Genomic DNA, 27,425 nt, shown 5'->3' on the forward strand with positions numbered 1-27,425 from the left:
ATGACACTGATTTGCTTTGGGTGTGATCCAGCAGTCTGAATTCTAGTTGGGTGCAAGATTGTCATGAAAAAGTACTCAAGTTTATGACTACTATAAAATTCCTATTACATGCTGTCCTTAGGCTGTCATATTTTGTTCCTCTGTTAAGGATTTTTTTTACAAAAAAAAAATGATATATATGGATAATCTGCTTAAGAAATCAATTATGTTTTAAGGTCATTTATCAAAAAATATAAGGTTATGCATCCATGAAATTTTGCTACAGTTACCTTTCCACAGTAAAGCCAAATTGTTTGCTAAGTTTAATATTGATGCCTAAAACAGCATCTTTCCTATGCTAATGTCATTTTACATTAATTTCTTTGTCTTCTCCACACTAAACAGTGGTAATAATCCATGGAGTAAAAGGGACTTTTAGGCATCATTAAGCTTCATTTTTGGATAGTCTTTACCTTTGCATGCATGATTCTAAAGGCATTTATCCTGGTATTTCTAATCCTTTTTACCTCAATTTATGCAGATTCCCTTTCTTGAAGCTTGCATCATTCTAATATTAATAGCAATGCAAATTTATCTCATATTCAATGCAGCAAAATGCATTAATTAAAATGAATCAATGAACAAAAGATGAAGATTGATATAAAGAAGCATAAGAAATATTCCTCTCCAATATTCTCTGAAATTGTATCAAAAATAAAACTATGTTCATTGCATTGTTCAGTTATATAAAAAATAAGAAAGTGGGCAACTTTTGCTCCCATTTTCAAGGCTCCAAATTTTCCAAATTCTGTGACATTCCATTATATAAGAAAGGGAGGTTCTTTCAGATGCAAGATTAGTTGCTGCCTTAATAATTATACAAATTAAAAATAATAAATAGGGCAGTCTACTTTGCAGGCTTAAAATATATAAATATTGAAGGAACAGTCAAAACCATAGTCAAATATATGTTTTTTCTGTATTAAATGCTTCAGTGTACATCAAGGTTCTTACCTATGCTGTTTTTCGAGTTGAAAATGGTACATATCTATAATTTGTTAATCCTTTGCAATCTCCATTTGTATTTACTTGTAGATTAATTTATTTACTTCAACCAGATTGCAATCCTTATCTTTTTAATGAAACATTAAATTTTACTTTTTCTACAATATCATTTTAATGATTTAAGTAGCCTAATAAATAATAAGAAAAAGAATACATCTAAACATTTATTTTGATTATAGCCTGATTCACGAAATAATCCATTGTTCTGCATAAAATTATCTAACTAAGCCTGTACAACTTGGAAATATTCGTGTTTCAGCAGAGATATTGCAATATCACTGTGAACTTTGTTGCCATTCTTTGAAAATATAGCTACAAAAGGAATCGGTTTTATCTTATTTATTCATCAAATTTACTTGGCTGCTCATGTCACAAGAAAGAATTGCGGAATCAGCAGTCAGTTGCTGAAATGAACAAATGGTATCTATTGGCAACAATCAGTCGTTTACAAAAGACAGTACAGGGAAAGCTTGACTAAGGCCTTAGCAAATTTAAACAGTTATCAAAGAATGCAAAGTTAATACCTACAATTTGAGCATGTTTTTTTCACTTTCTTTGTCTGAGTGGAGCAAGAGAAATAGAAGCATGTTATTTAGACAGTCCTTGCAAAGACCTGTAGTACCAAGGGGAGAAATTTATATTCATGTGATGTAAAGTATGATGGATCACTCTCATTTTAATTAGTGAATGAGAATGAGCATGCTGATTTTACTTCTCAGTCTTATTTCAATTAACATCTATGCACCAAGGGTAAATTATAGTGCTGCTTAAAAGTTTGAATTTTCAATATTTCTGCATAAATTTGATCTAAAACTTGAGATGTTCTCCACACATCTTGAACTAAATATAGAGTTCACAAGTATACAAAGTACTACACATAAAGGAGGCCTAAATTAATTTTTAAATGATTCCTTACCTTAAAGATTCATGCTTGACATGAGGAGGTGACAATGAAACAGGAACAAGACAGTAACAAGTGTATTCCCACTTTCTACCCAAATCACAATTTCAACAGGAGCAAACTTGCCTTGCCCAATGCTGTATATAGATAATTTGCCAAAGCTGCTTCTATCAGCCTTCCATCCTTCTGAGGTCAATAAAATGAGGACCCAGATTTTTAGGGGCAAAGTGCTGTGAAGCGGTATATAAGTCTAAATGTTATTGCTATTCTATATTTTGTACAGTATGCCATGATATTTCCTCTAATCATTTTTAAATACTTTGGAAGTTATAGTTTTCCTTCATTACTTTAATTGTGATTTTTGTGTTTTTATTTGCTAGTGTATGATCTCTTTGGATACTAAAGCAATAAAAACATATGCTGAAACACCTAATTAATCTCCAAATGATGACAACATTAAAAATAGCTTTATCACTGCTTTAAAGGAGCAGGAACATAACACTTTGAGGAAGTATTTGTCACTTTAGTGAAGATGGGCTCTTTTTTTATGATGGCATGATTGGCCTTGTTTTCTGGTTAACTATTCCACATCCTTATCAAAAGAAACTAAAACGCATCTATCAAAATAGATGGGTGAACTGAATTTGTATGCCAGCTAATATGTAAGAGATTATGTTATGTTATTTCAAGAAGTGGCAAAACTCTGATATATAGAATAGGTTAAGTTCAACTTAGTCATAACAACAAATTAAGAATAAACAAACATTTCTAATTTGATTGAGATTATTAATAACCTTTGGGTTGGTAAAATACATGAAAGGATTCCAACTCTGCATAAGATTTTAAAGAGCTGATGAGGAAGTCTTCAAGATGTATGGGACTAAATTTAGTGAGAAGTTACTTTGAAGCTTTTGGCTAAAACAAATTATCAAACCAGGAAATGCTTCTTGAATATATTTTAGACAATAATATGATTAAACATTTTGTGTTGATATTGGATTAGATGTATGCAACTTGTTCTCAGATGGGAGTGTTTGTGAAGTTTTACAATTTTTAATTATGATCTGTTTTCCTAAATGAAGTACAAAGAAATATGGAATCGTATCCTGTGTTTTTTCTCTATTGCACCTTTCAGTCTTGCTTTTTGATAAATGCCAGTTAAATGAAAGTGAAAAATCCCAGTAGGTGACAGTGACTTCTAGCATCTTGCCTACTAGTTTGAGTTTATTTCTTTGTTTTCTCTTATCCAAAAGTCATAGAATGTTCTAGAGAATTCAAATGTGGAGTTGAACTTAAAATAACACTATAAAGTAGAAGGGAACCAGAGAAAAATGATCAGCCATGTTACATTAGTTTTCTAGAATCATTTGTGATGGATTTCAAAAATCAGTCATTGTGCAGGGTGCCAAGGTGTCCGACTGCCTGGGCTGTTTATTCTTTTATACCATTTTTACAAGCAAGGAAGAGTAGCATAGATACAGCATTTGGATTGGAGAATATATCCCACATGGGTGAAACCTCCCATCCACATTGGTAAAACCTCCCAACCAATCCTTAAGACTAGCGGTGATGTTAGTAAATGAGATCGCCTATATGTCTGGAAAGTCCAGGACTTTCCACCTTTACCAAGATAGGGAATGAGATCATAGAAGTAGCCAAGAGGTCCCATATAGGTTTTAAACACTGCAGTTTGCTGCTAGCATCTAGCGCCATCCATAGGATCTCAGTAGCTACTACACATTTGAGAGGTTGGTATGTCAAGTGACTGAGCTATTTACAGGAGTTGCTTCCTTAAGTCGTTGTCTTGCCCCTGATTATGTGCTGCTATGGAAACAGTTGGGGACTGGGAGGCTACATGAAGGGACATAACATTTACACTTATGTCTGGTATAGGAAACTGAGATATTGATCTACTTAAAGGCAGCCATAAGGCCTGCAAATGAATTTGCTTGTACGCATTTTACATATATTCGATCCCCTGTGAAATGCCTAAAAGGGTACTGACACCAATTGCACTTAAGGGAGGTGCAGGCTACATGAGCTACTAATTAATCAATTCCTAAAGTGGCTGATTTCCTGTAATAGTTATCTGATATTGGGAGAAATATTTATAATAATGGATATGACCATCATTGTATTCATGCTATATGAGATGCCAGAATTGTATCTGTAGTTGAAAAAAAGGACCCCAAATTCTGACATGTCAGAATAGCAAATAAGACTAATATCTCCCATTTTAACAGTTTAATATAGGATTGAAAAATGGGCAAAATGTTCCTGCCCCCACAAAATCAGTTTGTACAGTATAAAGAAATGGCTTTTGCTGTAGCCATCATCTCTAAAATAACGACGTGTTTCCCATTTTTCAGTTGCAAGTTAGCTTGGTATAGCCCACAATGCGATGATTTGTCTCAACTTCTGTGTATTTTGCTAGCTATAGACAACAAAATATCTCAAATTTTAGTTGAGTACCTATTAAATTTGCTTCATTGGCCTCAGTAGTAGAAGAGCTTTTTTTTTTTTTTAAAGTACTCATTGATGGTTGGGAATCCTAATATGGTGCTGTTGGGGTCCACAGATACCTGCTGTGTTCCCTGCTCCACTTTAAAATATCACTGTAATTAAAATGTAAGTGCCATCTCCTGGGCTCATTGCTCCAATAAAATATAAAAGTAGGTGGTCGCAACTCATTGCTTTCTTTGGAAGTGGGCCTATCTGCTAGGAAAAAAGATTGTATCTTGAGTACTGGAGAGTATATTGGAGAACAAATTCATCAGTTTGCTATCTAGGAAACTAATGGTTTGTAGCTGATCATATCTGCTCTGACAGCCCTGTTGCAACTGTTGTGCAATTGAATTCTGAGAGAACACTGGTAAATAGGGGAGATGAAGGTTTGAATAGTGCTAGACATTAAATCATCACAAAATATAACTGTCCTAAAAGTATTCACTGATAAACATTCAGGCCATCCTATATCAAAATCTGGAGTCAGTCACTTATTGTATTCTTTCCATATAGCTCTTTCTTGGCACTAAAAACACTCATGTTATTGCTGCTGGTGCTGTTGATCCTACTTGTATTAGCATGTAAGCCTCTTTATGCCAAGAGGGCAAACTATTAACATAATCTAGTGAAACCTGTTGGGGCTATAATGTAACAAGTTTCATTGTTGTTGAATATTATTATTGGAATAGTCGGCTTTATCAGTGTTGATCAGAACTGACTGCATCAATCTAACTTCAGATAATAATGTCCTAGTATGTTTAGAAAAATAGCAGCCATTCATAACAAAACTTTGATGGACCTTAGTGCCTCCACTTTGTCAGCTGTCACATAACTGTTCCAAGGGTTATGGATGTACCACATAATTTTCAAGGAAGTTTACAACCATTGGGGTTGCTGAGAGGTTAGAAGATATTTACAGTGGAACCTTGTTTTCATGAATCTTGAACCAGTATTTTGGACATAAGAGACAACATTTAAATTTTGTCCATAACTTGCTTGTCTAAAGCAACCATCAAGATCCTCATTTAGCTTATCAGTGCAGATAATGCTCATGTTATTTTATACAGATTTTATACATTAAATTTGTGGTGGCGTAGTGGTTAGAATGCAGTACTGCAGGTACTTCTGCTGGCTGCCTGCAATTTGGCAGTTCGAATCTCACCAGGCTCAAGGTTGACTCAGCCTTCCATCCTTCTGAGGTCAGTAAAATAAGGATCCAGATTGGTGGGGGCAATGTGCTGACTCTATACCGCTTAGAGAGGGCTGTAAAGCATTGTGAAATGGTATGTAAGTCTAAGCGCTATTGCTATTTTAAAAGTCCTATTTGTTATTTAACAAACAGCCAGCTCCCTTTGATGCCCTTTTTCCATCAGTCTGTTAAACTGTAGATTTACATTATTGTTTTGTTAAAGCATTAAAAAAACCATTCAGAAGACTGAGCAATTTCCAGAATTCAGGTTTTAGCTTTCCTGTCACTTCCCAAACTACTGTCTGTGATTTATTATTTCAGCAACTTATATGGTGAGAGTTCACAGACCCAGAATAAGTCTTTCCATACAGTGCTTGCTTGTATGAATGTTCAGTTGTTTTATGTTCTTTCATCACAGTGCAGTTTTCAATTCAACTCCAATTGATACTTTTGCATTATGTAATTTTTTTCTATCCTGTTAGATTTTTTAGTAATGAGTAATGAGATTATATATGCTTTGTATATGTATTTTCTGTTTATAGCATAGCTAAAAGGCAAGATTTATTTTTGTAAAAGAATCCTGTTTGAATGTGTTCTGTAACTAGAATTTATTTAAACTTAAAATGTACTTCCTTATAGCATAGGGTGGTTAACAAAGAATTATAAAGCATGAAATCCAAATTATAAGGGTTCTGTGATTTAATTATGTGAATGGATTACACTGTGGCTTTAAACATGTGTTGGACATATTCATAGATGTATCTTGGAAATCATTGTGGTTTTGTTGCTACTTCCCATAATACACAATTACTTTACAAATCTCTAGAACAACTTTAGTTCTCTCCTGATCAGAGCAAAAATAGCAAAACATAGTTTCAAAATTCTGAAAATCTAAATAAGTTTAGATATATTATGTTAAAAAGCATGATTTTTCACTTGAGAATTTCCTGCAAATAGCTATGGCTTAGAGTTAAACAATGCATGAAATCTGCAAGAAGTCTGTGAGGAAAAGTTTTTAGCCAAGAAAGTTAAATCTTTTTATGAATTTTTATAATTTCCATAAATATAGTCTTTTGATTTTTCTCTTGATTTTGCAGCTTCCAGATAATAAAAACTGAAGGACCTTTAGAAAAAAAAATCTACATAATATAATAACAATTAGATTCTCTATTAAAAGCAACAATAAGTTAATGCCTGTTCTGTTTCATACTTCAAATTGTCAGAAATATCCTGATTTTTTATGGCTACTCTATGCACTATAAAATTATTTTTGTTGATTCAATCTCGTTTTAAGAAGTATTATAGCTAAAATATGTGGGAAGTATAATGAAAGCAGTGTCAAGCAAGGCCACAGCTCATCCTAAGTCAGAGCATGCCAATAGGGACCAGAGGGAGGTGCATCTTTGGCAGAGGAACAGCTATGAGTGTAAACTTGTGAAATGTTGACACAGCAGTGAAAAGAGTTGGCCCTGTAGCCTCCTCAGGATATGAACTGAAATGATGGGCTCTTCCTTTCCATCTGCTGATTTATGCTTTCCACCTCTTACCCCGCAACACAAACACTTAAAGATTGTTTCAGCTATTTCATGGATAAGAAATCAGAGTAAATCATTTGAGTGGAAACTTTGTTAACGGTTAAAAATGACATAAATCAAACAAAGCCCAGTGAAATTTACCTCTGCTTAACACAGTTTCTCTTACCTAATGGCTAGCAGTAAAATAGAAGCAAAAGCAGAGGTACAGTTATGCGTTTGTCAGAAAATGATCCTTTTCTACATCTGTATATACTCTGCTAGTCCTGGTATTTTAAAAGCTGGAATGGCCAAAGTGATATCTAAATATCTTGCATAAGAAAGAATAGATAGATAGATAGGCAGGCAGGCAAGCAGTTTTGTGGGGTATAATTGTTGTGGAGAAACTAGTGTCCAGTTCACATGCTCCTTTTATTTTCCTCCTCTTTTGATTAAATTAATATTTTTGTGGTTTAACTATAGATTCAGAAAAATAGCTCTAGCCATTCACACATGCAAGTAGTATGACAAATTAATATAAATGGGTGGATACTGTTGTGCAAAACAAGGTCACTAATGCAGTTGTTCATTTGATTCCAGATGACATAGATCATGCTAGATTGAATCATTGTTTCAGCTATAGTTGTTTAAAAGGTACATGACATCATAAAAGGTACATGACATCACTGATTCACATATAAATGTATTTGACTTTAGCTATCCTTTCTGAATCAGAAACTGAGTGAAGGGTTGACACTGGGGGAAGGACCTTTTCAGCTGACACTGGCCTACACCTACACCATTCCTACCTACTGGCCATTCCACCTGCAGTGGAGGACATAGGCCTCAACAATGTGACCTGGGCTTCACCTGCTATAGCAATAATCTCTTGGCCAAGCTATGCATTTTGTTAACTTTATTCTTATCTTCTTATCATATTAACTTTATTCTTATCTTCTGCTTACTCCTCTCTGTCTTTTTATAAAGCCAACTTTTGTGCTCAATGTTCTACCTGACCCTGGACTATGAGACAGATTATAATTATTAGATGTTTCTGCATGAATGCCTTGGCATTATAGTCAGTGTTACCTGTTCACCGTTTTAACAGAGAGTGATGGTATTATTTAACATATACAGGAAGGATAAGAGTTGTTATAGGCATTGCCTGAGTTTCAATGCACACTGTATTAATAGGATGGATGATGTGGTCTGTTTTGCAATCTTTTAAGTTTCAATTTCATTTGTTTATTAAAGAGACTAAACAAGTCTGTTACATTCATTTTCACTGGAGGAATGAATCCTTTTCCACAGATTCATAGTTTGTGAATTTTGTGGCACTGCTGTCCCACCATTTTCTGAAACCTAAGGAGGTTTACACTGAAGCCTAACCTTAATTTGTCACCAGAAGAGAAGTCTTATGCTGAGATAGATGTTTAACTAAAATCATGCAGTAAACTATGTGGCTGAGTAAGACTTAAAAATGAGTCTTCCCGGGCCCAGTCAAATGTTTAAACTACTAGACTATTTTACATTGGTATTATCTCTGCTGGAATGTATTCACATGCCTCTCTCAGAGATTTAGCACGATGATGTAAACTGGGTTCAAGCTCACTCTCAGCCATTAGATGATGCCAGGTTAGTGACATATCTTATCCCACAGAGTTATTATAGTGGGAATAAAATATAATTGATCCACATGTGCCTGGAGCTCCTGGAGAAATGGTGTCTATGTAAATAAATAGGCCAATAAGAAAAGGTGTAAGTTGCCTGTGGAGAACAGTAGTTGATTTTTTCTTAAGTAATGTTACTGAAAAGAATGGAAAGAATGCTTTAACAATCACAGAACCTAATTTGATTGTAATACTGAAAATCAAATTTCAGTAATGAATAACTACACACACACACACACACACACACATACACACATACTTTCTCAAATACCAAGAGACAATTTGATCTTTGAGATTTGACCTGATACTATAAAATTAATTTTAAGGTATGAAGCAAAAAACCCCATTCCACTCTGGTTCTATTGTTTTGAATTTTTTTTAGCATTTGCTGTGCCTTGCAAGGGATGATAATATTGGTTGTTTTAAACAGCAATAACAGCAGTCAGATTTAAATTCAAATTTAGGTTATTAGTTTCTGCATAAAAGGATTTTATTATATTTTTCCAAATTTGCTCAGAATTAAATGATTTACCATGTGCTACTGTTTTTCTATTCAGTTTCTAAAATCCACAATTATTGAACATTGGGTATTTGTTCTGATAAGTACATTTTTAATTTAAAATTTGTTACTGTGGCCATGTTTATTAGTAGGCCACAAACATATGAAGAATTGGAAAGACACATTTTCTTTCTCTTTTTATAATATATAAATGAATGACATGCCTCATTTTTTGAATGACATGTGTCATTTTTTATAGGTGGTCTCAGAAGCTGCTGGGCAAGGAGTTTCAATCGATGCTAATGATACATTTAATTACTGGAACTGGCCTAATGCTGTCATCTTTGCTGCTACAGTGATTACAACCATTGGTAAGTATCAGTTTGTCCATATGGAGGTTCATTTATATATTAAACAATACAGGAAAATACTATTTAATAAAATGAAAAACTGAAACATTGGAAAAAGCTGGAGGGGATAGCTGGAGGCTATCTTAGTCTGGCAGTCTTCTAGATCTCAATGTCTCTTTGTCTTTTTAAGACTGGCAGTTTAGAGACACAAATATTGGCATCATGAATGTGCTAGTAGGAATAGATTCCTTGTTCACTGTCTTTGAATCAATCTATTGTGTAAAACATAGGGGAGGAAAGCACAGGGGAAATAGAGATTTCTATGACAATATTTTTCTTCCATAGAAATGCCTAATAATTGTATTTCTAAAGCCATACGTTTTATGAGAAGATTATTTTTTCAAAAGCTATGTATTTCAAGATGGTGGCTTTACAATACCGCAGTGAGAAATGTTTTCCCTGCAGTTCTCAAGGTATTGCTGACTTTGTTGGAAAAATCACAGAAGAAATATGATAATGGAATTATGGGATGACATTATTTTTGGGTTTGCTTTTGTGCTATCCCTGTAAGATACAAAAAAACACACACCCATAAGAGTTTACAAAGTTTGTTTGATCTGATGCAGAACACACATAGTGTTGGAAAATAAACTGACCAGGGAAAGTGAGAAAGGGAATTAGAAACCTTGCTGCTAAATCAAATAAAGCACCATGTTTCATTTGTTACTATTATTAAAATCTATTTGAAATATATGTGATGGTTTCTCTTTTCCAATATTTCCCATAAACAACCCATAAACATTTTTGTACTTTGGCATTCACAATGTTTGCTAGAACTGGGGTCCCCAACCTGTGGGCTATGGCCCACTTGTGGTCCATGAGGGGATTGCAACTGGGCCAGGAAAATGGCCAGCGAGCATGTGCAGCATGTGCACATTCATGCCACTCGCGCAAATGGAGCCACATGCACTCATACTTACCGGCTGCAGAACAGTCCCCTCTGCCCCACTCCAGTCCGCAAACCTGGAAACATTGGGGAACTCTGTACTAGAAGATGAAGTTAGATCAGCCCTCCAACCATTAACAAATCAAAAGACTATAGGAACTAGTGGACTGTCCATTGAAATATGGCAAGCAACTTGAAGAAGAATCAGAAATATTGTACAATATTCTTAATTTCACATTTTGTAGCAAAGCAATGCTTAGGGCCATCCAATATAGATTAGAACCCTACATGGAAAAAGAGATGCCAAATCCTCAACAAGCTTTAGAAAAGAAACATGAGATTTTATTGCTGCTGCATGCTGGATAATTGAGAAAGCCAAAGAATACCAAAAAATAAGTCATTATGTGCCAAATAGATTATTAAAAAGCCTTTGAGTTGTCAATCGTGTCAAGTTGTGGAATGTGCTTTAAAAAACGAGAATCTCAAAATATCTTATTGTCCTGTGAGAAACCTTTGTACAAGTCAGGAAGCAACCTGGCTCCCGGTTGGCAAAGGAATGAGGCAAGGCTATATAATTTCTATAATCTATTATTTACCCAACCTATATGCTGAATATAAATTAAAGGAAGCTGGTTTGAAGATGAGAATGGCTTTAATGGCTACTATCAATGACAGTAAAAAGCAAGATATCTGCAAATTAAACATAAAGACCAAATTAATGACAACATGCTTTAGAACAGACAACTAGCCTTGGAATAAACAATGAAGGTACTGTATTGAAGTGCTGGATAGCTTGTGCCTTTTAGGATCAACTATCAGTAATAAAGGAACAAGCAGTCAAGAAATATGTCACAGATTAAGAGCAGCCATGAAGGTCTTGGAAAAGATATTCAGACACCCTAATGTATCTATAACTATAAAGTTCAGAATTGCAAAGGCAAGTATATTATTTGTGATACCACATGAAACTGAAAGTTGGACTTCGAAGGAGCAGGATAGGAAGCATATTCATGCTTTTGAACTTTGGTGATCCTGGAGAAGACTCCTGAGAATATAATGGGCAGCCAAGAAAAGAAATCAACCCAGAGTTGTCACTTGAGGCACAAATGACTGGGATATGTTATGAAAAAGATAGGATTTATTATGAAAAAGACCTAACTTTGGAGAAGGTTATGATTCTGGGAAAGATGGAAGGAAAGAGGGGGAAAATTAAGAATAAGCTCTATGATTTTTTCAGCATCTAATCATAAAAGGCAAATTACACCTTTTGTTACATGTGACTCTCCTGGTATGGTTAATTTTTAATCACAATATTCTTTTTCAGGTTATGGAAATGTTGCTCCAAAAACTTCAGCTGGGCGACTTTTCTGTATCTTTTATGGACTTTTTGGTGTTCCACTCTGCTTAACATGGATCAGTGCTTTGGGGAAATTTTTTGGTGGTCGTGCCAAGAGGCTGGGCCAGTTCCTAACAAAGAGAGGAGTAAGCCTGGTATGGAATTCTGTTTAATTTGCTTCCAGCATATAAAAATTATTGGAATTGGATTATAAACAATCTCAAAAAAACCCAATTTAAGGAAGGATTCTTTAAATCCTAACTAATAGTTAATGTGATTTTTAAAATATATTCTTGCAGTTCCACATCTCTGTCCTTGGACAAAAATAGCAAAAAAAATCATTAATTTCTATTAAATTCATAATTTTCATAATTTTGGATTTTTGGCTCAGACTACCACTAAGTTTTTTGCATTAACTGTTGTATAGCAAGGTATTTGACACAGATATACCTATCTCTAATGTAAAAAGGCAGAATACCGTCTAAAATGAATCTGCTTAAATTGTCATTTTCTTGCTCTTCTATTAACACTATGTGGCTTCAAAGGATTTCCACTTTTCTCTTTTCTTTTAAATTCCCTAGATTTGAGAATTCTGCTTTCTCAACCAGACAGAGTATTTATGTTTTGTTCATCTTATGCAACCTCTGTTTTTTGCTGTGTCAGTTATCTGTTTCCTGTTCCTTGGTGCTGTTTATAACTTCCTTGACTAATAGGAAAGCTGACTGTAAACCATAATAAGTTAACAATTTAGATTTTTAGTGCAACTTTCACCCAGCCGATATCATAATGCCCTGATGTAAACTGATGTTGCAGCTGCATCTGGCATATTATGTCGAGCTCTGGTCACCAGACTTCAAAAAGGGTATAGTATAGCCAGAGGAAGGCAAGAGGAAGGCAACTGAAATGGTCAAGGAGCTATAGCTGTTTACCTAGAAAGGAAGTGAGTGACAGGTGACATAATTGAGGTGCACAAAACTTTGAATGATATGAATAAAGGAGACAACAAGAAACAATGTTCCCTTTGCCAAAATATAAGCACTAGAGATCCCCCAGTGAAATTGAATCAGGACAAATAAAAGGGTTTTTTTAAAAAAAAAAAACACCACTACTTAACTGAACTTTGGAATTTGGGATGACAAGCTCATTACCAGTTTGGCTACCTTCAAAAAAATGCTGGACCAATTCATAAAAATCATAAGGACCAGAGAGGTTTTGCATCTGAAGGCCATCTGCTGAAAACAGCAGTTTCCTTGTGCAGTTGATTGGCCTTTGTGAGAATAAATACACTGATGGACTAGATTGATTTGGAGGGGGGGGGGGATGTTCTAGCAGGCAATGCTTATGATTCAGGCCTGAATAGTACCCTATTTTAACAGATCACATTTTATATGGTTATAGTGTTGGAAAATGCATTTAGTAGGTCATTTTTCACTTATGAAATAGGTCAAAGAGCCTTTATAGGGAAATTAAGAAATTATAAATATTATGAAAAGGACATTTCTCAAGGAATTTCTACAAGTTATTGTTATAGTTGGTAAAATAGGGATGGAATTAATGAGAACACTTCATGAAGCAAAAATAACATGGTGTTAATCTATCATATAGGACTTCGTGCACGCAGATGAAACAGGAAGTAAAGTAGAAATTTTCAACCTTGTTTCCGTCTGCACAAAATAGCCAGAAATAATAGCAACTTCCTATAGCTTACAGTTATTCTGTTGCTGCAAGGCAGTATATCAAAAAAATATGATAGGATGGACTTTCTAAATATGGGGAGGGGGAGAAATTTACTAAATTAAGATTGCACTGTATGATTGATCCTTCTTTTTTCCTTCCATTTATTACAGAGAAAGGCACAAATTACTTGCACAGCTATCTTCATCATTTGGGGCATTTTAGTCCACTTAGTTCTTCCTCCTTTGGTTTTTATGGTGACTGAAGAATGGGATTACATTGAAGGCCTCTACTTCTCATTCATTACCATCACCACAATAGGATTTGGAGACTATGTTGCTGGTCAGTAATAAACCTGTCTTGAGTGTCATTTTGTGAATTTTTAGCAGTTTGCCTTTAAAGATTTTAAAACATGCAAATAGAAATGAGCAGTACTACAACTAATTACAATTAAGATTAAGTAATGTGTTGGTCTCTGTGCTATGCAGAAACTCAAGACAAAAAGAGAGGGATGAAAAAAATATCTCAGGGAACAACAACCATGGAACTATGTGTATTTTGCTGTTCTGCTTCCTCTAAGACAGATGATATCTACAATGCTTTCATTGTCTAAATGTATGGGCGACTTGACAAACACACACGCCTAGATTGTAAAATGTTATTTATTATTTGTATGTGCTTGATGTTGAAATAATCATAACTCTAACTCTGTATAATCATTTAGCTAATGGACATTGAATGCTTTTCTTTCTAATTTCCAGAGTAGACTTCTGTCAGCTTAGTATCTGCACCTCAGTTGACTACTGAGGTCACAGAAAGGGGATAAGCTAGATGTCTAAGAGATTTGCAGAAACTTCCTGTAAATGTGCCATAAGCACAACTTATGCATGAAAATGTTTTAGTAATGTTAACAAATTTCTGGATCAATGGAACACCTACAGGTGTACAATAGCTGAAGTTATATTTCTTGTGCTGTCTTTTTTTTTAGGTGTGAATCCAGATATGAATTACCACTCCCTCTATAGATACTTTGTGGAGCTGTGGATCTACTTAGGTCTTGCTTGGCTTTCACTGTTTGTCAATTGGAAAGTCAGCATGTTTGTAGAGGTTCATAAAGCGATCAAGAAACGAAGGAAAAAAAGAAAAGAGTCCTTTGAAAATCACTCTCCCACCAAAAAAGTTCTTAAGATGTCTAACACAAAAGATATCAAAATATTCAGTTTCCTTTCCAAAAAGGAAGAAAGTTACAATGATCTCATTAAACAGATTGGAAAGAAGGCTTTGAAAACAAGCAGTGACAAAATTCTCAACTCAGAGCAAACCAAGCCAACCTTACAGAATACCAATAAAGACCTCAAAGTGATGTACACAAGGAACAATATGTTTGACTATGACAGTGTTTCTCTTGGACTGCAAAACTATCACATGATGAGGCATTTGACTGACAAACGTCTTGGGGACAGCCCAGTGGAGGGCAATGTGTTTGTAAATCAGCTGGACCGGATCAGTGAAGAAGAAGGGGAAGCCTGGGATTCGCGGGATTATCGACCTTTGATTTTCGAAAATGCCAACATAACATTTGTAAATGAGGATGAGGATGAAGAGAACCTTTCAGATGATGAAGAAACTTCAAAGTCTTCAGTGGATGACAATCTTGCACAGGAGGAGCCTCAAAGCCCCCAGAAACTGATGAAATTTTCATCCTCTGATGAATCTACTTTTACCAGTAATGAGATGGAAATATCAGTGCCTTATGAACAGCTTATGAATGACTATAACACATCAGATACTGCCAATGCTGCAACGTGAGAAAGGTGGGAGGGAGTTTCTTGAAATCATACGATACAAAATTTTAATAGATGATGATCTGAATCAACAACCATAAGTGCAGAAGAAGGAATATCCTATGAGAGATTTTCCACCGCTTCCTTCTGTTAAGCAGACTGAAAACAGGTGTTGCCTGGATCTTGTCTGTTGATGATTTTTTCTCACTGAAATAAGTGTCCTAAAATCTTGAAGGTTCTCTAGGGATTCAGTGGTTTTTGAATTTAAGAGAGTAAAAGTCTAAACTGATTGGGCCTGTCTGTTCTTTTTCTTTCTTTCTTTCTTTCTTTCTTTCTTTCTTTCTTTCTTTCTTTCTTTCTTTCTTTCTTTCTTTCTTTCTTTCTTTCTTTCTTTCTTTCTTTCTTTCTTTCTTTCTCCCTTTCTCTCTCTCTCCCTCCCCCTCTCTTTCTGTTCTTAAGATTGCAGTCAGACTGGTTTGGGTTGATTGCAGGCTATGGTTGCATTGGATTACTGCACTAACTCTTCAGCTCTGAAGAAACTGAATACAAATCATGCCAAGGTTCAGAGGAGGAATTATTGATGGGTTTATCACAGTCACATCACAAAACTCTCTTCATTCTCCTTTAAGGGATGCTTGAACTGGAAGAGCAGAGTATTCTGAAGGCCAGAGTTGAGGTGCATGGGTGACTTGACTAGTATCTGTCTATGCTAATATAGCTCTGTTGAATTATGAGCTGATGTTCATGAACAAAAATACTAAACTTCAAACACAGGGTCAGTCTACTGGAAGTATGAATCTTGTATGGACAAGAAACTAAATATTTCCAAATGCTCCTAGTGTTCACAAAAAGCACATATAACTGATTGAAATACGGTAAAACAGAATGGTGCAAGAAGACACATAAAGGACATTTAAAAATGAAGAAAAGCACAGTAACAAACTTCTCTTTTGCATCAGAAGTGCCCTTTCACCATCATCCATACTCCAGAGGAAATACTTGAATAAACTTCATTTATAGGTCTAAGTGAAGTTTAAAGGAACTCTGCTTTTGAATCAATGTATCATATTAAATAGGTTGAATAGCTGAAGTTCCATGTGAAGGATTTAAGAACTACTTTCTTCTTTGTTCTGTCAGTGGCTCCATTTCTATAAAGTTCTCCACTCCATCCGGTACTTTAGAGTAGGTAATCTTGTGTTATGAGTTGAAATACCACTGTAGTATTTCAGCTGGCTTTCTATTTAAAGTGTTAGCTTATTTTTAACGAACTCCCTTAACACAAGAGAAGGAGTATGAGAAGTATTACAGAAGCAACAAAATAATTGTCACATCAAAATTTATCTATCTTTTTATATTGCTATAAAATTCTCACAATGATTGGGATTATTTTTAAAGTAGAAAGCTGCCTGTGATTTGTAACTTTCTGCTGAAAAACAATTCTCAAGTATTTTAGCAGTGTAAGTACTGGAGGTACTTGAACGATTTACACTCCAGTGAAAATCTTTTATGTTCAGTGGCTTCAGTTTGGAAATAGAATGAAAATTATGAGTATTGAAAACTTGAGAGGATTTCAGAATTGAAAATGGTAATAAGGCCAAGTGGAATTTTGCAGTAGTAATTGTGAATAATAAGGTACATTCAAATCCACTCCTGTGCTGTAAGTTTGACTCTGTTGTGAGTGGATGTATTATCTTTAGAAACATGTCTCTGACTAGATAGACACTCCTGTTCGCAAACTCTTCTTGAAAAGACAGTTAAAATATTTGCTGAAAAAAGTCCATTCCTGTTTTGAATTGTACACAGTTCATGCAGAAATGTCTGCAGAAACTTGATTATTAAGGAGCCCAAACAGTTGTATTTTCATACAGTTATTTCATTGAAGGTTCCAGTGTTACAGTTTGGATTATATAATGATTTTTGCCATTGCTGAATTCTAGCTCAAGAGGCTATTCTTGTTGCTCTCTAAAACATGGTAGCTATTTGAGTAGGTGGTTCCTTGACAAGGTTGATTTTTATTGCTATGGAGTAAACCATCTTTATCATCAAACAGCTCAAAAATCCAGAGGTGGTGTCTTAAATTTACATTTCCAATTGAGCGGTTCTTAGTTATAAGTACCACTTGTGTCATGGATAAATGACAAAAGTATACCTGGCTTTCCTGAAAGTAACCCTGTAAAGCTGATGTATTCAGGGATATATTTCATAAATGAATGGCTAAAAAAATTGCCTCTGCACTAAAGAAGCACACAGTAGTGTGTAAAATGAATGTTGTTAAAGTTTTACAGCATTTTAAATATAGTACAGGAACAGGAAGGTAAGTGTATGTTGCTGCTTTGGATGTGTTTGTTGTGTGGGATTTTTTATGTGTTGGATTGCACAGGTAAACATGTGAAATGATACAAGTTTGAAAGAGTTTGCATCTAGAGATAAGGTCCTTTCTAAAATTCAGACTTGGTACTGCTGTTCAGGTTTGATACACAGGGTATTAATACCTTTCTTTAAAAGTGTCCCATAATTGGAGGGATTTGTCTAGCTGTCAAATAAGCTTCATGTTTTTAAATTTAAAATAAAAATGAAATTGATAGTTAGACTTGATTTGCTATTTGCTGGAAGAGCTCATTAGTGGAGATTTATTCCAAGTGCTTGGACCATTGACATGAGCCTTAATTCTTAATAATTCCATTTTGTGCCTTGCTACAGGTGAAATGACAAAATGTACTTCCTCACTATGACTAGCACAATGTTTTATTAGCTGCATAATGTGTTCAATTGCCCTTTATCTGAGTACAGTTTTCCAGCAGGCATTACACGGTGGTAAACTCACCCTATTAGAGAATTGATCTTCCTTACTATTCCGATAGGAAATATTGTCTTCCATGTATTAAGGGAAACTAGACTTTTTGTTCTGAGTCTTTATTTGTGGCCCTGGACAAATACATTAAGTACGATGTCAGAGGAGACAATTTTAGTTCTGATTTTGGGATTTGATGAAACAGCGATTCAGGTTCAATAGCACTTGAAGTGTCTTTGATTCTCTGGCTTCTTGACTACATTTTGGAAAGAATTTTTTTATAATATGAAATACTCTGAAATGTAAGGTTTGCAGAGCGCTACTGTTTTTTTATGAAGAGGGAGGACTGTACAATTTAACAAAGCTAATCAGATTAGCTTTGGGTTCGTGTTATGTAGCTGTTTACAGAAGGCTTTTAACAAAATGGTTGCTAGCTATCAAAAGCACCAGAGCATCAATAGTATGCATATGTTTCAGAACAAGAGGGAAGGATCTTCCTTGGTATCTCTATAAACTGTGGATCATGAAGCCTTAATAATGCTGCTTTCTCTGTTTTTTCTTATAACCAATATTGTGAGTTGGATCAGAAAAACCTAAAAGCTAGCTAGATAAACTTCATAGTGTTGTTGGAAACTAAAATGGTTTCAGAAGTTGAAGCAACAAGATGAGTGACTGCTCTTCCTATTACTCAGTAGAATTTTCCCATAATCACAATTAATTAAAGCTGGTAGTATTTCCTGGAGTTTTCAATAATAATAATATGGAAAAATGATAAAGAATGGAAACTACTCTTATTATTGATTTCCAAATATATTTAATACAAAACTGATTCACAGTTTCCATAACAGTTTTATGTAAAGCACCGTACTACTCATACTTATTTTAAAATGTGTCACTGAAAGAACCAAGTACAGTACTGTTAAGCAAGAGGGAAACATTTTGAAAATGGTCCTCTTTCTTTGCAGATATGATTAACTCCATTGCTGGCAATGGATATTTCAAAACATAGCAAAATCAAAACCCATTCTTCTTGTTTTGTATCCCTAAATGTGACCTGGTTTATCACTTTCTTTTATAAGATGCTAGCCTTTGTATCTTGTTTTAATTAGAAATAAAAAGCAATACATAAAACTCCTATTGAGACATAAATTTTGGCTACCACTTTGACCCATTTTTTTATTTTTCTGTGCTGCATTGAACTAGAGCTAAGACATCACTGTTTCAAATAGTTCACAAAATCTGTACAGTCTTGAACTCATCTCTGTCACTCCATCACATAAAAGATACAGGGGTTTTGGTTTTTTTGTAAAAAAAATCAGTTCTTGTTTGCTAATTTGTCACTGGAAACACTGTATGTAAATATTAGACTTTATAAAATGTAATTTATTTTAACGTTTTTCAATAAAAATGAAGCTTTTTTTAAAAAAAAAGAAACCTGATGTCTTCATTCTTTATGGGATTAGATGAGAAATGAACTTGTGATGGTTTTCTTCCATTTAATTAACCTTTTGTCCAGGCTCATTGTTGAAAACAAGCATTGACAATGAACATTGATAAAATATATGTTTAAAATTTACTTTTACACCACCATGCAATTGGACACAAGCCCGTTTTGTCATAAATAGCAGCACTGGCTATTTGAAGGGAATGCACTATATTTGGGATAAATCGTGGAATTTTCACTATGGTATTGGATAACATAACCATTATAGCAATAACAATAACACTTAGACTTCTATACTGCTTCACAGTGCTTTACAGCCCTCTCTTAAGTGGTTTACAGAGCCAACATATTGCCCACAACAATCTGGGGGCAATTACTGATCTCAGAAGGATGGAAGGCTGAGAGCCTTGAGCTGGAGTGAGCAGTGAGTAAGCCTGTAATACTGCATTCTAATCACTACGCCAGTGGTCCCCAACCTTGGCGTCTTGGCAGCCTGGCTGCAGGCGGCGTGGGGGGGGAGAGGAACTGGGTTGCATGAGCAGTGGGCCAGTGCAGTGTGCAGGCATGTGCAGCTCCATTCACATAAGAGAAGAGAAACATTTGGGATGCGGCCTTGGCTCCTTCAGGCTTCATACCAAAAGCTTTTGCAAAGGGATGGAAGGCCTGAAGCAGCACAAGATCCCCAAAGCCTTTTGTCTGTTTGAAAAAGTTTTTGGCACAGAGAAGAGAAGCCTTTGGGGGTGCCATCTCATGCTCCTTCAGACTCACGGAGGTTGCCTGATGCTCCAAAAGTGGATTAGGTATCCTGCACAGGCAGCCTTGGTGAGTCAGCGAAGCTGAGCAGGGCGCACTTGTCCCACTTGGCCTCTGCTCTCACCGTTCCACTTTTGGAGCATCAGGAACAGGCAGCTTGGCACCCGGCTGGGGGTGAGAGAGGAACTGTGTCATACAAGTACTGGGCCAGTGCACACAAATTCGCAACTCCGTTCATACTAGAGACAAACCTTAGGGCACCAGCTTGTGTGAGGGACTGTGCGTGCACCCGCCGACCCAGCACTCATGTGGCCTACTTGCAAATAGGCCATAGCCCAGTAGTAGACTACGGCCCACAGATTGGGAACCACTGCACTACACCACCACGGCTCATATCATTATCACAATACACAGGTTGTCCTCACCAACTACAATTGGAACCAGCAATTCTACCACTAAGCTGCACAGTCACAAACTGAAATGTGACGTGACTCTTGACTGACTTATGATATAAATTCTGGCTGCGGTTGTTCGATGTAATGTCATGTGATCACCCCTTGTGACTTCTTGACTTCCCAATGCTTGTTGTAAGCTGGCTGTGAAGCAGATGTGGTATTCAGCAGGTTCTAATCAGTTCTGGAGAACCAGTAGTGGAAATTTTGAGTAGTTCGGAGAACCAGCAAATCCCACCTCTGACTGGTCCCGCCCCCATCTATTCTCTGCCTCCCGAGTCCCAGCTGATCAGCTGGGTCTTCTTTGGTTGCCCTGCACAGGAGAAGGGAACTGGAAAGTAGGGAGGGGAGGGAATGGGAGTTTGCAATAATCTTCCCCTGGAGTGGGGTGGGAATGGAGGTTTTGCAGTATCCTTCCCCTGCCATGCCTACCAACCCATGCCCACCAAGCCACACCAACAGAACCGGTAGTAAAAAATTTCAATCCCACCACTGCTCTGCAGGTCAGAAATGATGATCCCACGTGACCATGAAATAAAAAACACATTTTAAATGCACATTATTTGCCAAACGCCTGAATTGTGAACACATGAAAGGGACACTGACACTGTGACACTGTGACAGCCTCAACTTCATAGACCAGTTGTAAGTCTCCTTTACAGTGCCATCGTAACTTTAATTGCTGAATGGTTGGTAAGCAACAACTCCAATATCTCAATGCAGGAGTAATAAAATGGATTGACTAACCACTGCTTGCAAAGTGGTTCTTTACATCTCACCTTTCCTCCAGGAACTGAAAGCCAGTATACACAGAATCCATTCCTCCCCCCACAACAACCCTGTGAGGTATATGAACTGAGAAAGACTAATCCATGGCAGTGGGTGTCTCTGATTGTAGCCCAGCAGCATAACCATCAGACCACATTGGTGTCTTAGATGTTCTGCTCCAAATGTATCTTTCAAAATTAAGTGTCCTTTGTTATAGCCCCTTTGTACAAGGCTCATGCCCATGAATTCTAATGACTCATCTAATCCAGGGGTCTTCAAACTTGACAGCTTTAAGACTTGTGGACTTCAACTCTCAGAATTCCTCCTCCAGTCATGTTAGCTCAGGAATTCTGGGAGTTGAAGTCCGCAAGTCTTAAAGTTGCCAAGTTTGAAGACGCTTGATCTAATCCATCCCAGTACTTATATTTGTTCTGGCATGGATGTGTCCTGCTACATGATCCTAACTATATTGGGTATTCTCATGTACGAAATCTTTGCAGTAGCAGATTTAAAGAAAGGATAACATTCCAGGTCTTACAAATGCAGAAGAGAACTGTAATTCATCAGAGAGAAAAGTACACAATAGTTTCATCAATTCTGAATAAGAGTGCCTGGAAAGGACATTAATTCAAAGGTTTTTCTTCACAAATATCTGTTGGCTAAAGCAAAGACTGGCCAAATCTGGCCCAGTACCTGTTTTTTGTACATCCGTTGAGCTACAAATGGATGGGCGGGAAGCAGGAGATTGACAGGTCTGAGCTTCAGCCAAGCTTTCAGAATGAAGGATATAGCCAAGGTGCTATGTGATGATGATTGTCAACTCTGGGCAGCTCACAGCAGTCATAAAGTTACAAATTGCAAAACCATAAAATCACAAAACTAAAATTATTATAAACCCTATTTTGTGCATGAATGTAATCTGCAAGGAGTGAAAATTTGGAAGATGGCTCTGATTTGAGATTCAATTTCCTTAGAAAGAGATCATTGGTTGATATTAATTTATTTGCATATGCACATGCAGATGCCATATAGGGGGGAATGATGGGAAGTGCTGCCAGATACTTTCTGGAAATGTGGATGTGTTGTGGCTCGGAGGTTTGAGCCTCCTTTGTCAGAGGTCGAGGATTTGGTAAATGAGGAAGAAGAGGATTTGGCTCTGAGGTTTGAGCCTGCTTTGCTAGAGGACACAGACTTGGACAGTGAGAAAGGGGAGGATTTGGCTCTGAGGTTTGAGCCTGCTTTGTTAGAGGATTTGGAATTGCCTTCCTCCCCAGGACTTTCCTCCTCGGCGGGTTCTTCCCCCCTGATTGTGCCTCAGGTGTCGGCAGCTAATCAGGAGAACGTATCAGAGCCTCTGACTGAGGATCAAGCCGAGGAATGCTGGCTTGATGCGAGGCAACGGCACAGGCAAAAGTGTAAGTTGCAATGTAACAGGAAAGGACGAATTAGAGACTGAGAGGAGGGACTGACGCACCCCACAGAGAATAAAAGTGGGTGTGTTCGTTCTGGATTCTTGTTTGGGACGTGTTAATTTGTGAGAGCAGCTCCAACAGATTCTGTGTGTGTGGCGATAGCCGTGATTTATGTTCTTGCTTTATTATCAGACTTGGCAGACAGCTTGCGTGAGACTGCCAAGGACTTGCCTGGCCAAAGGAATTTAACCCTGTCATTACTGGTCTTGTCTGCTTGTGTATATTCCTTTGGAAACTTGGACTTCTCACTTCGTTGGCACAGGTGAGACATAACATGGATGTGTATCTTTTTCCATCAGGCAACTCTTAGGACATAGCTGGGGTGTCTCCAACCAGACCACACTCCTTTTACAGGGCGGGGTTCCCATTAGAAACCTACATCTTGAAATCAGAAGTCTTGAGCTTCTTCCATCATAAAGGGTGAATCAGGCCAATCTCAAATCTACAGTATGTACCATCAAATGACTATATTTTTTCAGACAGAGAAGGTAAAAAACTTCACAAATTAAATCTACCATTATTGAAAGCATAGGTGAAACATGGAGGAAGACTAATCATTGGGCCAATTCAAATTCTTAAATGTATAAAGCAGGGGTCCCCAACCTCTGGGCCACAGCTGTTCGCAGCTGGGTCGCAGAAATGGCAGTTGAGTTGCACAAGCAGTAGGTGCAGGCAAACCATCCCTTCTCCCCACCAGTCTGCAAAGTCTGAACTCTGGTATAAAGGCTGAGAGAGGTTGCTACATCCTTTTATTATATGCTTTCTGACACTGCAAAGCCCTTGTTGCTATTTTCCAGTTATGCAGTACTAAACATTCGCAGACAAATGCCTAAAGAACTATATTCAGAGAATTTATAGATTGTCTTATCAGTGTATAGTAAATATGGAAATATGCATGGTCTCAATCTGTATCTTAAAAATATTTCAGAGTAACTCTGGGTCTTCATAATTATGTGTTGATTGTATCTTAAGAAGTAAAAACATTTTAGGTTTATGGCTTTTATCTCCTTGTAATCAGTTTCTGGGAGTATTGAGAGGCACTGCTCTCTAATGATTGTTAACATTGATAACAGTTTAAAGGAGCTATGTTTGGCTTGTTTTTCAAGATTGGCAACGTGACCTACATAAATAACAACCAGAGCTATATCAGTATACCTGATGGAGTGTCAGATTAAGACTAAAGAAACCTGAATATAGACCTCTACTTGGCCATAACATTTCCTGAATTATTTTATATCAATCAATTGACTACACCCAGTATACCCATTACAATAAATACAAGCTACAATAAATAATATTGAATTTTGTTTTGATATCACACAATATATAGAGCCAGTCATGATTTAAAGGCTACTGTGTCAATTGAAACTATCCAGTTGTGGCTTACCCAACAAGCTATTGCTTATTGAAAAGTGTGAATCATATTACCATGTCTGTGTTTAACCTGTTTAGGATTGCTATAGTACTATAGTTCCATAGATGACATGAGGTTAGCATGTAGGAACTATTGATAAATATTTTACGAATATTTAACTTAGGTTTTGTTCTTCTAAATTTAATTTGATTAATACAGTAGAAAATTAAAGGATTGAATTGCAAAACAAACATGATGGTGAATGAATGGGAAAAACCAAGAAAGTTGTGGTTGGATAAGCTAATGAAATCTTCAAAAAGGAGAGGTGAGAAGGTCAAAGATCAAAAGGGAATGTAGAAAGAAATGTATAGACATGAAAGAAGCAAAGATAAATGAAGATATGGAAGATATGTGAAAAAATAGAGCAAATTTTATTTAACTGCTCTTCCTTTTTTTATTTCACACCTTTAATTTCTTCTAGTTATTTACTCCTTTTCTTTTTCCAATCTGTTCTCTGGTAGTTTTGGATTATTACTCCTTTTTGCATTTTACATTGATTACTATGAAAGAGAGTAGTGTGACAGATACGTGTCATGGAAAAAATTATACAGAATGATGTTTTTGACTTTCAAGGTTCTATTCTGCATACTCTTTACATTAACCCAGATTCTACCCTGACTCATTACTTTTGCTCCATTTTCCATTCTAGAAAATAAATAATTTGACTAAAATGATAAATGTAGGCTCATAAATGAAACATTTACAGCTACATATTGCATTTAGATTTGACACTTAGCCAGAGTTCTCTTCTAATTTATACCATCATCAACCTATTAACTTATTTGTACTCTTATCAACTTATTTCTGATTGAAAGCATTGCAATTTTGTACTATTGTAGTTGGACTGTCTTCAATTATGGAGGGCAGGTTTATTTAATGGGGTTTTTTAGAAAGTACAACTGGCTGGATTCACACAAACTATTAAATTGTAACCACAGAATATATAAATCATAAAGAAAGCATATGGCTTGATAAAGTAATTTTATTAATAAATTTATTATTAATTATATTATTATTATTTTAATAATAATAATATAATATTGACAAAATCACCATCAGGGAATTTCAATTGGTAACTTTACTTGGAACAAGTAGTGATGTACATTTTAGTGCTACAACGTCTACCTATCCCAGGTTCTTGGGAAGGATTTGATAGGTGGATAAAAATGCCAAATCCAGTCTGAACATCTGGCTGACTCTGCAATGAAACATAATAATATTGTAATGTTAATCTCATTGTTAACTCATGGGTCTGTAAAAAAACAGCTTCAAGTGGATAGGTAGATAAAAATGCCAAATCCAATCTAAACACCTGACTGACTGGAATCAGTGAAAGCATTAGCTGCAGTTCAGCTAATCTTGTCAGGGAAGTTTAAGAGAATAGAAATCTTGTAAAGGCCACAGTAAGAAGGAAAATTATACAATCAACCAAAGAGTTTTAAAAGTCCTGGGAGTTGGAGTTAAGCAGGAGTTAAACTCGACAAGGCTCAGAAAGAAAAAAATGACAAAAATAAAATATTCGGTAGTATTGTTTTCCTTGAGATAAATTTTTTATCCTGAATAGTCACGATAAAACAACAATACCTTAAACACAGTTATTTAAATAAACTGCATATGTAGAGAAAGTACCATTATTACAGGGAAGTGGGTGACATATATAGATACATTTAATAAATTATTATTTGAGATTTAATCTTCAATTCGATTCACAGTCTGGAAAAAACTTAGCAGTTCAAGTCCTAAACAAAGACCTAAGAGGTGTTAAGGTAACATCTGAGAATATAGGCAGTTCTGAGTAAGATGTTTTTTTGCAAAGTCAGAATATTCAGGTCCGATAAGTTCAAAAATTTCCATGTAGCTAGGCAGCCCTCTAGGTATTGCTTCAAGGGCTCCTATTACCATTGGTTTTTTCCTCCACAATCACTCAATTTCAATTTGCAGATTGCGGTATTTTGTTATTTTTTCCTAGTTGTTTCTTTTTAATTTGTGTATCATCTGGTATTGCAATATCAACGAACCATTTTTCTTTTCCACAATAGCGATGCCAGGTGTGTTGTGGGCCAGATATCTGTCTGTCTGGATTAGAAAGTCCCACAAGATCTTGACCTGTTCATTTTCAAGAACTTGGTCATTTTGGTGTTCCCAGTAATTTTTGTTGCAATTCAAACCCAAACTTCTAGCAAAGCTTCCATATATGATGTTGGCAACTTGATCATGACATTGTAGATAATCAGTTTCTGAGATTTTGCTGAAGCCACTGGTAAGGTGATCCACGGTTTCATCTTTCCCGTTGCTGTTGTTACTGACATGTTGAATTTTTGCTTTCATGGAATTGGTCTATAGGCTTTGTTCTTGGGCAGCCAAAATTAAGCCTTCACTTTCTTTCTTCAGCACCCCTGATCTCAACCATCTTTTTCTACCATTCCTTCAATGTCCTTAAGGTACTGACTGTGCATATGCTTCTTTTTCCAGTTAGAAACTCGATGTTCAATTGTTTCCTTTTGTTATTCTGTTTTCAGTCTCACTGCATCATCATCATCGTTGTCATCATTATTGTTGATCATCGCACAGTCAGCCAGATGTTCAGACTGGGTTTAGCAATTTTGTCTACCTATCGAGTCTTTACCAAAGACCTGGGATAGGCAGATATTATTGCAGGATGGAAACTGTTCCAAGTAAAGCTGCCTTCTGCAATTGACTGGTGGTGAATTTGTCAATGTCAGTGATGTTCAAGTGGTGCTCCAGTTGTTCTGGGATTGTGCCCAAGGTGCTTATTTGTATAGGTACTACTCTTGTTTGCCTTTACCACCGTCATTCTATTTCTATTTGTAGGTTTTTGTATTTTGTTATCTTCTCCAATTCTTTCTCTTCTCTTCTGCTGTCTCCAGACTCTGCCACATCCACTATCCAGACTTTTTGGTC

At 36.2% G+C, this 27,425-nt stretch overlaps 1 protein-coding gene and 1 long non-coding RNA gene across 2 annotated transcripts in view; one reads left to right on the top strand and one right to left on the bottom strand.

Annotated features, from left to right (window-relative positions):
* The window catches only part of KCNK5 (potassium two pore domain channel subfamily K member 5), a 31,477-nt gene extending 11,843 nt beyond the window's left edge, over window positions 1–19,634 (top strand). Inside the window, exons 2-5 of the mRNA XM_026695592.2 lie at window positions 9,579–9,690; window positions 11,940–12,106; window positions 13,799–13,967; window positions 14,614–19,634. Coding sequence (XP_026551377.1) covers window positions 9,579–9,690; window positions 11,940–12,106; window positions 13,799–13,967; window positions 14,614–15,434 — 1,269 coding nt within the window. The 3' untranslated portion in view covers window positions 15,435–19,634. The remainder of the gene's footprint in view (window positions 1–9,578; window positions 9,691–11,939; window positions 12,107–13,798; window positions 13,968–14,613) is intronic.
* A 6,024-nt stretch (window positions 19,635–25,658) lies between these two features.
* The window catches only part of LOC148127629 (uncharacterized), a 55,129-nt gene continuing 53,362 nt past the window's right edge, over window positions 25,659–27,425 (bottom strand). Inside the window, exon 3 of the long non-coding RNA XR_015743924.1 lies at window positions 25,659–25,701. This is a non-coding gene — a long non-coding RNA (uncharacterized LOC148127629). The remainder of the gene's footprint in view (window positions 25,702–27,425) is intronic.

The sequence above is a fragment of the Pseudonaja textilis genome, chromosome 1, assembly GCF_049901715.1.
Source record: "Pseudonaja textilis isolate UNSWEBS1 chromosome 1, rPseTex1.2, whole genome shotgun sequence".
Classification (NCBI taxonomy): Eukaryota; Metazoa; Chordata; class Lepidosauria; order Squamata; family Elapidae; genus Pseudonaja; species Pseudonaja textilis.